The sequence below is a fragment of the Trichosurus vulpecula genome, chromosome 7 (assembly GCF_011100635.1).
Source record: "Trichosurus vulpecula isolate mTriVul1 chromosome 7, mTriVul1.pri, whole genome shotgun sequence".
In the NCBI taxonomy this organism is placed as follows: Eukaryota; Metazoa; Chordata; class Mammalia; order Diprotodontia; family Phalangeridae; genus Trichosurus; species Trichosurus vulpecula.
Genome location: NC_050579.1, coordinates 228,035,706 through 228,051,052, shown reverse-complemented (window position 1 = coordinate 228,051,052; position 15,347 = coordinate 228,035,706). Strand labels below are relative to the sequence as shown.

Sequence of the window (15,347 nt, the reverse complement as noted above, 5' to 3'; positions counted from 1 at the left end):
TAGTGACTAGTGGAAGGCAGGTTAAGAGGGCATGGACAAAGCACTCATTACACCTTTACTTTCTTTTACATCCTTTCCATTTTTCTTGGACTTCCTGAATTCCTTTGGTAGGCCTCAAGCAGCCCGCAGGTCATATGTTGTGCAGGCCTGTCCTAGGTGATAAAAGAGTGATTAGACTTTCTCCAGTAGAAAATTGTCTCTTAGGTCCGTAGAGAGCAGTGAGATGTTGGGAAATGAATAGCAATGGGAGCCTAGGAGGAGAAAGAGGGAATTTAATAGAAGCTAAAAGAATTGAGTCCGGCTTATGATGGATGAGAGTGTATTGGTATGTCCAGGCATGGCTTCCCTATAGCTTGTGCATGAGCCCTGATGGTATTCTTGAAGGATTAGGTATGTTTCTGGGGCTGAATCTTTGAATTAGGGAGTGAGGGTAAGCGTTAAGGCTGTGTAGATGAGAGAGAGAGACAGAGAGACAGAGAGAGACAAAGAGAGAGAGATAGAGAGAGAGAGAGAGAGAGAGAGAGAGAGAGAGAGAGAGAGAGAGAAAGGGTTTATTAGGAAATAAAGGTAATATAAAAATAGCAATAAATTTAAAAACACACACACCATACACCACAAAGATATTATTAATTTAATCAGCTTTGCATTTGTTGGCATCATTAGTTTTGTACTCTTCTAACATTTTATTTTTAGTATCTAGAGATAGGCTTCGGCTATCCACTATGACGTTGACCCTGTGCTATTAATGATAATATGGCTAAAATCTTTATACTCTTTACTTCATAGTCATTGATATAGAGCTCAAAGGGACCATAATCCATGCCCTTCATTTTACAGATGAGGAAAGTGAAGGCCAGGGACAAGTTGCAAGCATCAGAGGGAGGATTTGAATCCATATCTTCTGATTCATGAGCTGAATCTCTTTCCATTCCCTAATTGACCTACCCTTGGCCATTAAAACTGTAGAATCTTCCTCACAGTAGTCACATAGTGGTCATCTGGTGGGGGTTTCCTCTGACTACCAGGCTGAAGGAATTTCTTAATTGTAGGGATGTTGCTGATTCTTGTTTTAAATGCCTAATCAAAGAGGGAAAAGAAACCATAATTAGAAGGCAGATCAAAACTCTACCTAAATGCACGCTGGCTCTCTGACACACAATATTGACAGAAATGTTGGACATGTGTGGATGGAGACATTGTGTGAGGAGGAAAAAGGAGGAGCTAAATCAGCTTCTTTGTGGAGATTAGTTTATCTGATTCAAAGTAATCCCTACTCACAGATGCCAAGAAGAAAATAGGGTTGTGGGTACAACAAAGGAGAGCCAAGTTTCAATGCAGGGTAAAAGCAGAGTGAAAGGTCAGAGCATAGTGAGTCAACAAGCGCTTAGTAAGTACTTCCTATGCATCAGGCATTGTGCTAAGCATTAAGGATGCAAAAAAAAAGTAAAAACCCTGCCCCAACCTCAAAGAGCTGACATCCTAATAGGGAAGAGAGTAGGTAGGTAACTATGTACATACAAGATATATAATAATAATCATTTTTGTTGTTCAGTCATGTCTGACTATTTGTGACCCCACTTAGGGTTTTCTTGACAAAGATACTAGAGTGGTTTGCCATTTCCTTCTCCTGTTCATTTTACAAATGGGGAAACTGAGGCAGAAGTGGGTAAGTGACTTGCCCAGGGTCACACAGCCGGTAAGTATCGGAGGCTAGATTTGAACTCAGAAAGAGGTGTCTTCCTGACTCTGAGCCCCTGGCATTCTTCCCACTGTACCACCTAGCTGCCCAATAATAATAGCAGCTAACATAAGTCCTACTACATGCCAGACACTTTAAAAGTATTATCTACAGTTTGCATAAATGTTATCTCCATTTGGCATATGAGAAAACTGGAAGTAAACAGAGGTTAAGTGACTTGCCCAGGATCATACAGCTAGCATCTGAGGTCACATCTGAACTCAGTCTCCCTGACTCCAGGGCCAGTCCCTCAACCACTGCACCACATAGCCACCCCACTATTTTATACCGAGTGGATAAAAGGTAGTCTCAGAGGAAACATACTAGGAAGGAGAGGGGAGGTGAAGGGGATCCTTAAAGGCCACCTTCAGCAGGTCAGATTTGATATAAGTATTGGAGAAAGTCAGGGACTAGGGTAGCCAAGAGATAGAAGTGCGGGAGGAAAAAAAAGCATTCTAGGCCTGGGAGACAGCCAGGATAAAGGAGCAGCATCTCGAAACAGAATAACATGTATTTCCAAGCAGACCACTATAGCTGGAGAATAAATAGGTGTGGAGGAATAGGTCACTGCTATGAAGGGAGCTATGAGACTGGCACCCTAGGCGGCAAGTGGACAGAATGGGACACTTGGCATGATGTAGAAAGGGGTGGGAGTGAGGTGACTCTGGTAAGAGCAGTACTGAAGACAATCTCTGTAGAAAGAAATTATTATTTTTTGCCTAGGGTCAGTCCTTGCTTCCATTCAAAAAATAACACAAAACACCCTTGCAAATTGCTAAACGGTCAAACTAGAGGCCCACAGGATTTAATCTTTTCCCTACCCAGAAGATGTCTCCAAATTACATGTTAGGCAAGCAAAAGAACAAAACTAAATAGAAACACCTGGCTGGTCTCCTTAAATTTCTTTTGGATCCTACATGGAGCCCTACGGGTTAGGTTGGATGTATCATTTCTATTTCAATCTTTGTTCCTGCCATTTCTTTCAGGTGTATGTGGGGAGATGGGTTTCCTCCTTTTCCCCTCCTTCCCCCAAGCATAACCAGGTACCTGCAGCAGTGGAAATTCAGAGAGCGCAGTAGCACATAATTCTTCTGCCATCAAAATAAATTCCAGCAGGTGAATGTCGGCCCAACTAAATTTGTTGCCAACCAGATAATCCTGTCCGGGGTTTTTCAAAACCTGTAGAAGGGGAAAAAAACAACAAAAGGATGTTGGATCAAAGTAAGCCCTATCTGACCTTGGCTCAGTACACACTAAAGTATGGAATCATTTACTAAACTGGATTGTAGTCATTTGTATATGCTGCTTTGGGCAGTTAGGTGCCATAGTAGATAGAATGATGGGCCTGGAGTCAGGAAGACTTATGGTCCTGAGTTCAAATTTGGCCTCCAATATTTACTATTGTGACCCTGAGCAAGGCACTTAACTCAGTTTGCCGTTTCTTTCTCCAGCTCATTATACAGATGAGGAAACTGAGGCAAACAAGGTGAAGTGACTTGCCCAAAATCACACAGCTAGGAAGTGATTGAGGCCACATTTGAACTCAGATCTTCATTACTCAAGGCCCAGTGTACTATCTACTTCAACACCTAGCTTCTCTTGAAACCTGTTGCATACTTGGAAACTCCTAAACCCATTTAAACAGTTCTGTCAAAAGTATTAAATTCTTTTTTTCTTAATTTTTTAACTATTCTTCACCCTCAAAGCTTTTTGATGGCCTTTGGCCAAAGTCCATAAAGTTCTCCTCTGATGTAGCATCCTCCTTTGAGACAATCTACAAATATTCTCTTTTGGGACAACCTTCAATTTAATCCAATCCAATCCAACAAACAGTTCTGAGTGCATACTCTAGTCAAAGCCTCACTCTAGATATAAAGACAGAAACAAAATAGCCCTTGGGTCCAAGGAGTTGGCATTCTCCTGGGGGGGATACAATATGAACAGAAATAAGGTTGAAAAGTCATTGGAAAGTAAAATTCAAAAGGAAGAGCCTCAATAAAAGCAGGGGGAAGGGTTACAAATGGCCTGCTGTAGAAGAGGGCTCCTGAATTATGCTTTAAGGAAAGCCAGGGATTTTTTGAGGCCAAAGTGAGTAGGGAAATGCATTCCAGACCCTGGTGGATCTATGCAAAAACATGGAATTAGAAACTACAATGTTGCATAAAAGGAACAACTCTCAGGCCAGTCTCTCTGGAACAAAGTGTAGGTTCAAGCCTAGAAAAGAGAAAAAGGAATTTTTCATTTTTTTAAGTTTCTGGACTAAAACAAGCATTTCCATAATATAGATGATTAAGGAAAAGGGAACAAGAACCTATGTGTTCTAAAATGTTTAGAACAGCTCTCTTTGCAGTGGCAAAGTACTGGAATTTGTTGTGTTAGAGCATGTGAAATCCTTGACTCACAAAGATTTACCTTTTCAAAGACAGAGAAATACCGACTTTTGGCTTTCTCCAGGATAACTTTAATCTCCTTCTCCTTTTCTTCAGGTGGCTTTAAATAAGACTCCCTGGTCAAAAACATCAGGTCCGAGATGGCATCCGTATACATGTTAATCCTGAAAGCAGAGCATTTTAGTTTCACTCAAAGCTATCCTTTTGGAACAGTTAATTTCTATACCAGTCTTTTCTATGCTAATAAGGTCATAGGCTCATAGATTTAGAGCTGCCAAAGACCTTAGGTTCAGTCCAACCCCTTCATTTTACAAATAAGGAAACTGAGACACAGAGAAGTGAAATGACTTGCCCAGAGTCACACAGGTAGAGACTGTCTGAAGATTCAAACCAAAGCCATGCCTAGCACATAGTAGGCACTTGTTGCCGTGAGTATTCCCTGTTTTCTCAGCCATCATTTTTTTGTCTCTTGCATTTAGGATCTCTGAAACTGTGCTTGGTTTGGGCCAGACTTACAAGTGGGCTTTGGCAAGTTACGGGGCGGAGCCAAGATGGCAGCTGGAGAGCAGGGACCAGTGTGAGCTCCCTGCCGAGTACCTCCAAAAACCTATAAAAAATGGCTCTGAACCAATTCTAGAACGGCAGAACCCACAAAACAGCAGAGGGAAGCAGGGCTCCAGTCCAGGACAGCCTGGATGGTCTCTGGGTGAGGTCTATCCCAAACGGAGCTGGGAGCTGGGAGTGGAGCAGAGCAGAGCCCAGTGTGAGCCGCATGGACCAACCAGACCAGGAGCTGGGTGGAGCATGCCCTAGCACCCTGAATCAGTAAGCTGCATCAGTTACCAGACTTCTCAACCCACAAACACCAAAGACAGTGGAGAAGGTTAGTGAGAAAAGCTGCGAGAGTGGAAGGAGTTCGCGGTTTGGCTACCAGTCCGGGGGCAGTGGAGGTGGGGCAGCTACAGCTGCTGTTGCTTCCGGCCCCAGGCCCAACTGGTGGAATTAAATGGCGGATCAGAGCAGGAGTGCGCAGCCTGCTGAAGATCTAAGCCCAGTCCAGGTTGGGGGTTCTTGGGGAAGGAGCAGTGCTGGTGTGGCAGAGCTGGCACATCCCCACCAAATGTGGAACATAGAACTCTTTAGTCTACAAGCAGTCATACCCCACTGAAAAACTCAAGGGTCAAGTTAGTGGTTGGTCATATGGCCAGGCAGCGAAAACGCACCCAGATTCAGTCTCAGACTTAGGATTCTTTCTTTGGTGACAAAGAAGACCAAAACATACAGCCAGAAGAAGTCAACAAAGTCAAAGAGCCTACAACAGAAACCTCTGAGAAAAACATGAACTGGTCTCAGGCCATGGAAGAGCTCAAAAAGGGTTTGGAAAAGCAAGTTAGAGAAGTAGAGGAAAAATTGGGACAAGACATGAGAATGATGCGAGAAAACCATGAAAAACAAGTCAATGACTTGCTAAAGGAGACCCAAAAAAATACTGAAAAATACATTGAAGAAAACAACACCTTAGAAAATAGACGAACTCAAATGGCAAAAGAGCTCCAAAAAGCCAATGAGGAGAAGGCGGCCTTGAAAAGCACAATTAGCCAAATGGAAAAGGAGGTCCAAAAGACCACTGAAGAAAATACTACTTTAAAAATTAGATTGGAGCAAGTGGAAGCTTGATGAGAAATCAAGAGATTATAAAACAGAACCAAAGAAATGAAAAAATGGAAGACAATGTGAAATATCTCATTGGAAAAACCACTAACCTGGAAAATAGATCCAGGAGAGATAATTTAAAAATTATTGGATTACCTGAAAGCCATGATCAAAAAAAGAGCCTAGATATCATCTTTCAAGAAATTATCAAGGAGAACTGCCCTGATATTCTAGAGCCACAGGGCAAAATAGAAATTGAAAGAATCCATCGATCACCTCCTCAAATAGATCCCAAAAGAAAATCTCCTAGGAATATTGTTGCCAAATTCCAGAGCTCCCAGATCAAGGAGAAAATACTGCAAGGAGCTAGAAAGAAACAATTTGAGTATTGTGGAAACACAATCAGAATAATCCAAGATCTAGCAGCTTCGACATTAAGAGATCGAAGGGCTTGGAATACGATATTCTGGAGGTCAATGGAGCTAGGATTAAAACCAAGAATCACCTACCCAGCAAAACTGAGTATCATGCTCCAAGGCAAAATATGGATTTTTAATAAAATAGAGGACTTTAAAGCTTTCTCAGTGAGAAGACCAGAACTGAATAGAAAATTTGACTTTCAAACACAAGAATCAAGAGAAGCATGAAAAGGTAATCAAGAAACGGAAATTGCAAGGGACTTACTAAAGTTGAACTGTTTTGTTTACATTCCTACATGGAAAGATGCCATGTATGACTCATGAGACCTCAGTATTAGGGTAGCTGAAGGGAATATGCATATGTATATACATATATATATATACATATATATATGTTTATGTATATATATAAGTGAATGTGTATGTATGTATATATCTATGTGTGTGTGTGTGTGTGTGTGTATATATATATATATATATATATATATATATATATATATATATATACACAGAGAGAGAGAGAGAGAGAGAGAGAGAGAGAGAGTGGGCACAGGGTGAGTTGAATATGAAGGGAAGATATCTAAAAGAAATAAAATTAAATTAAAGGATGAGAGAGGAACATACTGAGAGAGGGCAATAGGGAGAGATAGAATGGGGTGGATTATCTGGCATAAAGGTGGCAAGAGGAAGCAGTTCTGTGGGAGGAGGGGAAAGGGCAGGTGTGGGGGGAATGAGTGAACCTTGGTCTCATCAGATTTGGCCTGAGGAGGGAATACCATGCATACCCAGTTGGGTATCTTACCCCACAGGAAAGACGAGGGAAGAAGATAAAAAAGGGGTGGGGTTGATGGAGGGGAGGGCAGATGGGGGTGGAGGTAATCAAAAACAAACACTTTGGAAAGGGGACAGAGTCAAGGGAGAAAATTCAATAAAGGGAGATGGGTTGGGAAGGAGAAAAATATAGTTAGTGAACAACATGAGTATTGTGGAAGGGTTATACATAATGACACACCTGTGGCCTATGTTGAATTGCTTGACTTCTTAGGGAGGGTGGGTGGGAAGGGAAGAGGGGAGAGAATTTGGAACTCAAAGTTTTAAAAACAGATGTTCAAAAACAAAAAAAAATGTTTTTACATGCAACTAGAAAATAAGATACACAGGCAATGGGGCGTAGAAATTTATCTTGCCCTACAAGAAAGGAAGGGAAAAGGGGATGGGAGGGGAGTGGGGTGACAGAAGTGAGGGCTGACTGGGGAACAGGGCAACCAGAATATACGTCATCTTGGAGTGGGGGGGGAGGGTAGAAATGGGGAGAAAATTTGTAATTCAAACTCTTGTGAAAATCAATGCTGAAAACTAAATATGTTAAATAAATAAATTTAAATAAAAAAAAACAAGTGGGCTTTGGCAATGGTGGTAAGATTTCAAGGGTGCTAAGGAATGACCCATGTCTACCAAATACCTTTTGCAACTGGCTTGCTGATGCCTATAATTCTACATCATCCTTTTCTGAGTAATATAGTAGAAAGATAATTCATTTAAGATAATCAGAAGCACGGGCATGCATAGAATAAAGGTTAGGTACACCTGTGCCTGCTGGCTCAGCTTGGAGAGATCACCACCATCATGGTCTAAAGACTAGAGCACACAATTTGGAGTCAAGAAAGACCCAAGTTCAAATCCTTCCTCAATCACTTAGTAATTCTGTTAAGTCCTTTTACCCCTCTCAAGCTCAGTTTCATCTGTAAAATGCGAGTAATAATAGCACAAAACTCACAGAACTGTCATGATCAAATAAGCTAATGCAAATAAAGGGCTTTGGAAACCTTGAAGTGACATAAAAAGGCTATTACTAAAACCACTATTATTATGGGATTTTAAAATTAATTTTTGTTGGGGAGGGGATTTCTTTTCGCTAGGAGGGTATTGAGCTGGCTGAAATCCAACCCATGGGATGTGAAAACTTATTTAAGGCCTCAGATTAGCAGCCAAAAAGTGAATCAAGGCTTCCCAAGTAATTTGACTTGGCTTGAGAAACGATTCATCTGATTCTGTAGGCATGTAAATGTCCCCTCTCAACCACCCTATCATGAACCTGTAACTTGACTTAGTTTACCTATAGAATCTATTTAACTAGGCTTGTTTCTTTAGGGATATATGAGATTACGATTCTGTTTAAGTTTGTTCAACTTTTATGACATCAATGAAGGCATGAGATTATAAATCTGTCTTAATTTTTATGGCCTAAAGGAATGCACAGGATTACAATATGTAAAAGAATTATTTCTCTGTCACTCTGATGTAATTTGGTCTACTAAAAGCCTCTTTATAATCCTAATTATTTTTCTACCTCCTGAGCCTGTGCTTAAGCATAATAAAACCTAGGGAATGGCAAAACAAATTATGGTATATGAATGTAATGAAGTACTCTGGTAAAGTAAATAAAGATGAAAGAAATAGGTTCAGAAAAACCTGAGAAGACTTATAGGAACTGACTCAGAGTGAGGTGAGCAGAACCAGAAGAACAATTTCTCAATAATCACTGCACAGTAAAGAAAACAACTTTGAAAGTCTCCCGAATTCTGCTCAATGCATCAACCATGATTCCAGAAGATCAGTGATGAAGAATGATACCCACACCTCCTGACAAAGATGCAATAGTCTAAAGATTCAGAATAAGTCACATTTTGAGGCATGGCCATTGTAGGAATTTGTTTTGCTTGACTATGCATATTTGTTACAAGGGTTTTATTTTTCTTTGAGGGTGAAGGATGGGGAGGGTGGAGTAAGAAAAAAATGAATGCTTTTTAATTGAAAAAATTAATTTAAAAAATTTTCCTAGGGTCAGTCTAGTCTGTCATTACCTAACCCACCCTCATTCTCTTCTAATCAATCTACCCTCAGGTTGGCCTTTTCCCAAAGGCTGTAACATCAGAATAGGTTCTCTATTAGGGGGAACTTATATTGTGCCAAAATCAAGGAAGAGCAGAGCTGATACTGTACAATGCTGTTTCTTTCAGGTCCTTCCCATACAGGTTGTATTTAGCAGCCAGGTAGCTAAGAATGGCTCGACTTTGGGTGAGTTTCATTCCATCAATTTCAACCAAAGGCACTTGTTGAAAGAGCAGAGATCCATCTGTGGGATGAAAACAGGTAGGTTCATTAAGTCTCTTTTCATGGCTGTAGTAACTCCTAATGAAATACATTGTCTTTGTCTGGCCTAAATATCACTACTTAGGATTTTCTATAGAGTAAGAATCTGCTATGATTCTCCTGCAGAACACAGTTATTTCATTGCCTTTCATTACCGGCACCTGGATGAATAAACGCTGTAGTTAAAGAAATGTTGTACATGATTTATATGGAAACATGTTTTGCATGACTGCATGTATACAATCTATATCAAATTTCTTGCCTTCTCAATAAGGCATGAGGGAGGGGACGGTGGAAGAGAATTTGGAACTCAAAATTTAAAAAAAAAAGAATGTTAAAAATTGTTTTTAAATGTGACTAGGGAAAAAGAAAATATTAAATCATTAAAAAATAAAAATTCTTTTAAAAAATAATGTTGCAAAAATGGGTTTCTATTCATGTTAATTGTTACACATTGTTTACAACAAGAATAACAACGTGACCAAGGGCAGAAGCCAGAACTCACCAATGTGTCCTCAGGAATGTGTTGATGCTTTTTTTTTCTTTTTTTCTCTTTTAAAACTTCTATTTATTTATTTTTTTATTAAATTATGTTTTTTATTTTTAGTTTACAATACTCAGTTCTGCATGATTTTGAGTTCCAGGTTTTTTTCCTCCCCCTCCCCCTCTCCTTCCCCAGATGGCATGGTATCAGATATATCTTCTACACATAACTTTGCATTAAATTTATTTACGCAGTACTCAAGTTGTAAAGAAGAATTATGACCAATGGAATGAATCATGAGAAAAAGAAATAAAACCAAAAAAAACAAACCAAAAACAAAAGAGATAAAAAACAAAATTAAAAAAAGGAGAGCAAACAGTTTGCCTCAATCTGCACTCAGACTCCACAGTTCTTTCTCTGGATGTAGTTAGCTCTCTCCATCGTGAGTCCTTTGGAGTTGTCTTTGAACCTTGTTTTCCTGAGAAGAGCCAAGTCTATCAAGGTTAGTCATCACAGAATCAATATGTCTGTGGTTGTGTATAATGTTCTCTTGGTCCTGCTCCTCTCACTCAGCATTATATCACGTAGGTTTTCCATGTTATTAGGAAGTCTGTGTCTTCCCCATTTCTTATAGCACAATAGTATTCCACTACATTCATATACTACAACTTGTTCAGACATTCTCCAATTGATGGGCACCCCTTGATTTCCAATTCTTTGCTACTACAAAAAGAGCCGCTATAAATATTTTTCTACATATGGGTCCTTTATCCACTTGTGTGATCTCTTTGGGATACAGCTCTAAAGGTGGTATTGCTTGGTCAAAGGGTAGGGACATTTTTGTAGCCCTTTGGGAATAGTTCCAAAATGCTCAACAGAATGGCTGGATCAGTTCACAACTCCACCAGCAATGTAACAGTGTTCGAATTTTTCCGCATCCTCTCCAGCATTTATCATTTTCCTGTTTTGTCATTTTAGCCAATCTGACAGGCGAGTTGATTTGCATTTCTCTAATCAGTAGTGATTTAGAGCATTTTTTCATATGCCTATAGATATCTTTAATTTCTTCCTCTGAAAACTGCCTGTTCATATCCTTTGACCGTTTATCAATTGGGGAATGACTTGTATTCCTATAAATTTGGCTTTTAGAGATGAGGGCTTTATCAGAGACACTGATTGTAAAGATTTTCTCCTAATTTTCTGCTTTCCTCCTAATCTTTGTTGCATTGGCTTTGTTTAAACAAAAACTTTTCAATTTAACATATTCAAAATTATCCATTTTGCATTTTGTAGTGCTGTCTATCTCTTGTTGTGTCATGAATGCTTTCCTTTCCCATAAATTTGATAGGTAAACTATTCCTTGCTCTCCCAAATTGCTTATGGTATCAGCCTTTATTCCTAAATTATGAATCCATTTTGACTTTATTTTGGTATATGGTATAAGATATTGGTCTATGCCCTACCATTTTCCAATTTTCCCAGCAGTTTTTGTAAAATAGTGAATTCTTAGTTAAAAAGCTGAATTCTTTGGGTTTATCAAAGAGTAGATGGCTATAATCATTGACTGCTACATATGTATACCTAACCTATTCCACTGATCCACCACTCTGTTTCTTAGCCAGTACCAAGTAGTTTTGATGACTGCTGCTTTATAGTACAGTTTAATATCTGGTATGGCTAGGCCATCTTCCCTAGCATTTCTTTTCATTAATTCTCTAGATATTCTAGACCTCTTGTTCTTCCAGATGAATTTGTTATTATTTTAACCAGCTGTATAAAATATTTTTTGGTAGTTTGATTGGTATGGCACTGAATAAGTAAATTTACTTAGGTAAAATTGTCATTTTTATCATATTACCTCGGCTTAACCATGAGCAACTGATGTTTTTCCATTTATTTAGATCTGACTATATTTGTCTGAAAAGTATTTCATAAATATGTTCATATAGGCCCTGGGTTTGTCTTGGCAGATAGACTCCCAAGTATTTTATAGTGTCCACAGTAACAGTAAATTTCTCTTTCTATGTCCTGCTGTTGGGCTTTGTTAGCAATGTATAGGAATGCCGAGGATTTATGTAGGTTTATTTTATATCCTGCAACTTTGCTAAGGTTGTTTATTATTTCAAGTAGTTTTTTCCTTGATTCTCTAGCATTCTCTAAGTAAATCATCATATCATCTGCAAAAACTGATAATTTAGTTTCTTCTTCACCTATTCTAATTCCTTCAATATCTTTTTCTTCTCTTATTGCTATAGACAACATTTCTAGTACCAAATTGAATAGTAGGGGTGATAATGAACATCTTTATTTCACCCCTGATCTTATTGGGAATGCACCTAGCTCATCCCCATTACAAATAATGCTTGTTGATGGTTTTAGGTAGATGCTATGTATAATTTTAAGGAAGGCTCCATTTATTCCTATGCTTTCTAGTGTTTTTAATATTTCTGCATGGGGCAGCTAGGTGGCTCAGTGAGTAGAGCGCTGCCTTTGGAGTCAGGAGGACCTGAGTTCAAATCTGGCCTCAGACACTTGACACACTTACTAGCTATGTGACTTTGGGCAAGTCACTTAACCCCAATTGCCCTGCCTTCCCCCCTCCAAAAACAAACAAAAAACCTTAATATTTCTGCATCTATTGAGATGATCATATGGTTTCTGCTATTATTGTTGTGGATCTGAACCATTGTGCTGATAGTTTTCCTCATATTGAACCAGCCTTGCATTCCTGGAATAAATCCTACCTGGTTGTAGTGTATTATTCTCATGATAAGTTGCTGCAATCTTTTTGCTATTTTATTTAAAAATTTTGCATCAATATTCATTAGTGAAATTGGTCTATAACCTTCTTTCTCTGTTTTGTCAATTCCTGGTTTAGGTATTATTTATGTCATAAAAAGAACTTGGTAGGACACCTTCTTCACCTATTTTCCCAAATAGTCTATAAAGCGTAGGAATTAATTGTTCTTTAAGTGTTTGATAGAATTCACATGTAAAACCCATCTGGCCCTGGAGATTTTTTCTAGGGAGTTGATGCTTTTTTTTTCAAGTTGTAATGACCAATTAATTTCTCAAGAGAAAAAAACTAGAAAGAGCTCCAGGTAAGGAGTTAGCTCACCTGGGGCCTTTCTGCTCTGCCATTAAACTGGCTCTGTGATCTTGGGCACAGCTCTTAAACTAGCATTCACAAATTTGTTTTTAAAATTATTTTAATAATTATGTTTCAGTGTAATTGGCTTCCTTTGTAATCCTAGGTACTTTATTTTATGCATTGAAAAACATAATTCTGTGAAGGAGTCTATAGGCTTCACCAGCCTACCAAAAGGGTACATCAAACATGAAAAAACCACATTAAAAACCCCTGGTTTGTTGTTGTCGTTCAGTTGTTCAGTTATGTCCACCTTTTTGTGACCCCCATGGATCACAGCACATCAAACCCTTATATACTCCAATATTTCTCAAAGTCTATCCAAGAACCCCTAGTTTAGACAATCTCTAAAACTGCTTCCAGTTCTATCAATTTATGAATTTGCTGCATGCAGAAAGAACACTCCAGTCAAAAGACCTAGGTTCAAATCTTACTTCTGATGTTTATTGCCTGTGTGATCCTGAGAAAGTCACTTAACCTCTGGGGATCTCACTTTCCTCATTTCTAAAATTAATAGCCTCTGAGGTCCCTCCCAGATTTCAATCTCGGATGCTACCATAGCAAAGGGGTGTTGAAGTTAGCACCCTCTTGTATCTCCACACAATAATACCATCTTAGGCCTTTGAAAAGGCATATCACTTTTAATATATTTAGTATAATTCAATTTAACATGGTGGTCATGCTTATGTGTCGCATCTCAATGTCAGACTCTGATTGGAAGGAAATGAGGAGCTAGAAAGGGAGATGGAGACATTAGGGAGGACAGAAAGGAAAACAAAGGTTTCTCTAGTGGTATCTCTGCATTCAATTCAATAAATTAAGTTCCTACAAGATGGAAGTGTGCTTTGTGGATAGAGGGCAATCTTGGCAAGAAGGAAGGATTGCCCTGAAACATACAAGGTGTATGACCTTGTGGAAAAGTAACAACCTCTTAGCATCTCCCATTAGAACAGGAATCCTTAATCTTTTTTTGTGACATGGACTCCTTTGGCAGTGTGGCAAAGCCTATGGCTTTTTCTCACAGTAATGTTTTTTAAATTCATAAAATTAAATATATAGGATAGCAAAAAAAAAAACAAACCAAAAACAAAACCCGGGGCACGTAAGAGGCACAATGGATAGAGCATTGGGCTTGGAATCAGGAAGGATCATCTTCTTGAGTTCAAATCTGGCCTCTGATACTTACTAGCTGTGTTACTCTGGGAAAGTCACCTAACTCCGTTTGCCTCAGTTCCCTCACCAGCAAAATGAGCTGGAGAAGTAAATGGTAAACCACTCCAGTATCTTTGCTAAGAAATCACCAAATGGGGTCCTGAAGATCTGGACAGGACTGAAACGACTCAACAACAGTAACAAAACAAACCTTAAAAACATTAAATAAGTGCATGCAGGTTTTTGGTGGTGTTCTCAGAGAGACAGGGGCACAAACCTGTCCACAAGCAATGGAGAATACTGAGAAAGGAGCAGTATGTGAGGTAGAAAAATAATACCTCCCACTAACATGTACTTCAAATACATTATCTCACTTTGATTAGTCAACCCTGTAAGCAGGCAGCAATTATTATGCTTCAGATGAGGAGAGATCCCTCCTTGACCAAAAAGGACCTCAGATACTGATCTGTTTGGAAGTGAATCAACTTGAAGGAGGCCAGTAAGTTCAAACAATTGTCATGCATTAACCCAGTCTTCTATATTTTTGTAGGATGCAGTCCTATACATAGAGTTTCCAGATCAACTATTTTAGCAGAACTAACTCAGCAGTTCATTCAGTTTCTCTTCCCCAGGAGCTAGCTAGATCAGGGCTGTCCAAAAATGCGCCCCCCCCCCCCCACCTACCCAGTGCCATTTACGCGGCCCACCTACAAGCGTAGAAATTTACATAAATGCTTTATAAACTAAGGCCAGCAACCACAGAGCTCTCACTAAAATATATAATCTGTCTATTGTTTCAATAAAACCTAAGGTTGGACAGCCCTGAGTAGACTCTGAGTTTTACTGACTGACTAAACTAATCAATTATTCTATCACCATATTGTTGCTGTTGAATCGTTTCAGTCACGTCTAACACTTCCTGACCCCACTGGAGGCTTTCCTGGCAAAGATACTGGAGTTGTTTGCTGTTTCCTTCTTCAGCTCATTTAACAGATGAGGAAACTGAGGCAGACAGGGTAAGGTGACTTATCCAGGGTCACATAGCTAATAAGTGTCTGAGGCCAGATTTCAACTCAAGTTTTCCTGATGCCACGGCCAGCACTCTATCCGCTGTGCCACCCAGCAGCCCTATCATCATATAGTTTAGAGGGGCTTAACATACATGGTATAGAGTAGAAACTAGTATGCAGCTGTAGAGGGCCAGCTCTGA

The 15,347-nt window shown here is 39.3% G+C and overlaps 1 protein-coding gene across 1 annotated transcript in view; it reads right to left on the bottom strand.

The window, feature by feature from the left end:
- Nucleotides 1-608: 608 nt before the first annotated feature.
- LOC118856197 (glutathione S-transferase A4-like) overlaps nucleotides 609-15,347 on the bottom strand; it is a 62,749-nt gene continuing 48,010 nt past the window's right edge. The window contains exons 4-6 of the mRNA XM_036766343.1: nucleotides 4,151-4,292; nucleotides 2,786-2,917; nucleotides 609-1,077 (exon numbers count right to left, since the gene is read on the bottom strand). Of these exons, the coding sequence (XP_036622238.1) occupies nucleotides 955-1,077; nucleotides 2,786-2,917; nucleotides 4,151-4,292 (397 nt within the window). The 3' untranslated portion in view covers nucleotides 609-954. The remainder of the gene's footprint in view (nucleotides 1,078-2,785; nucleotides 2,918-4,150; nucleotides 4,293-15,347) is intronic.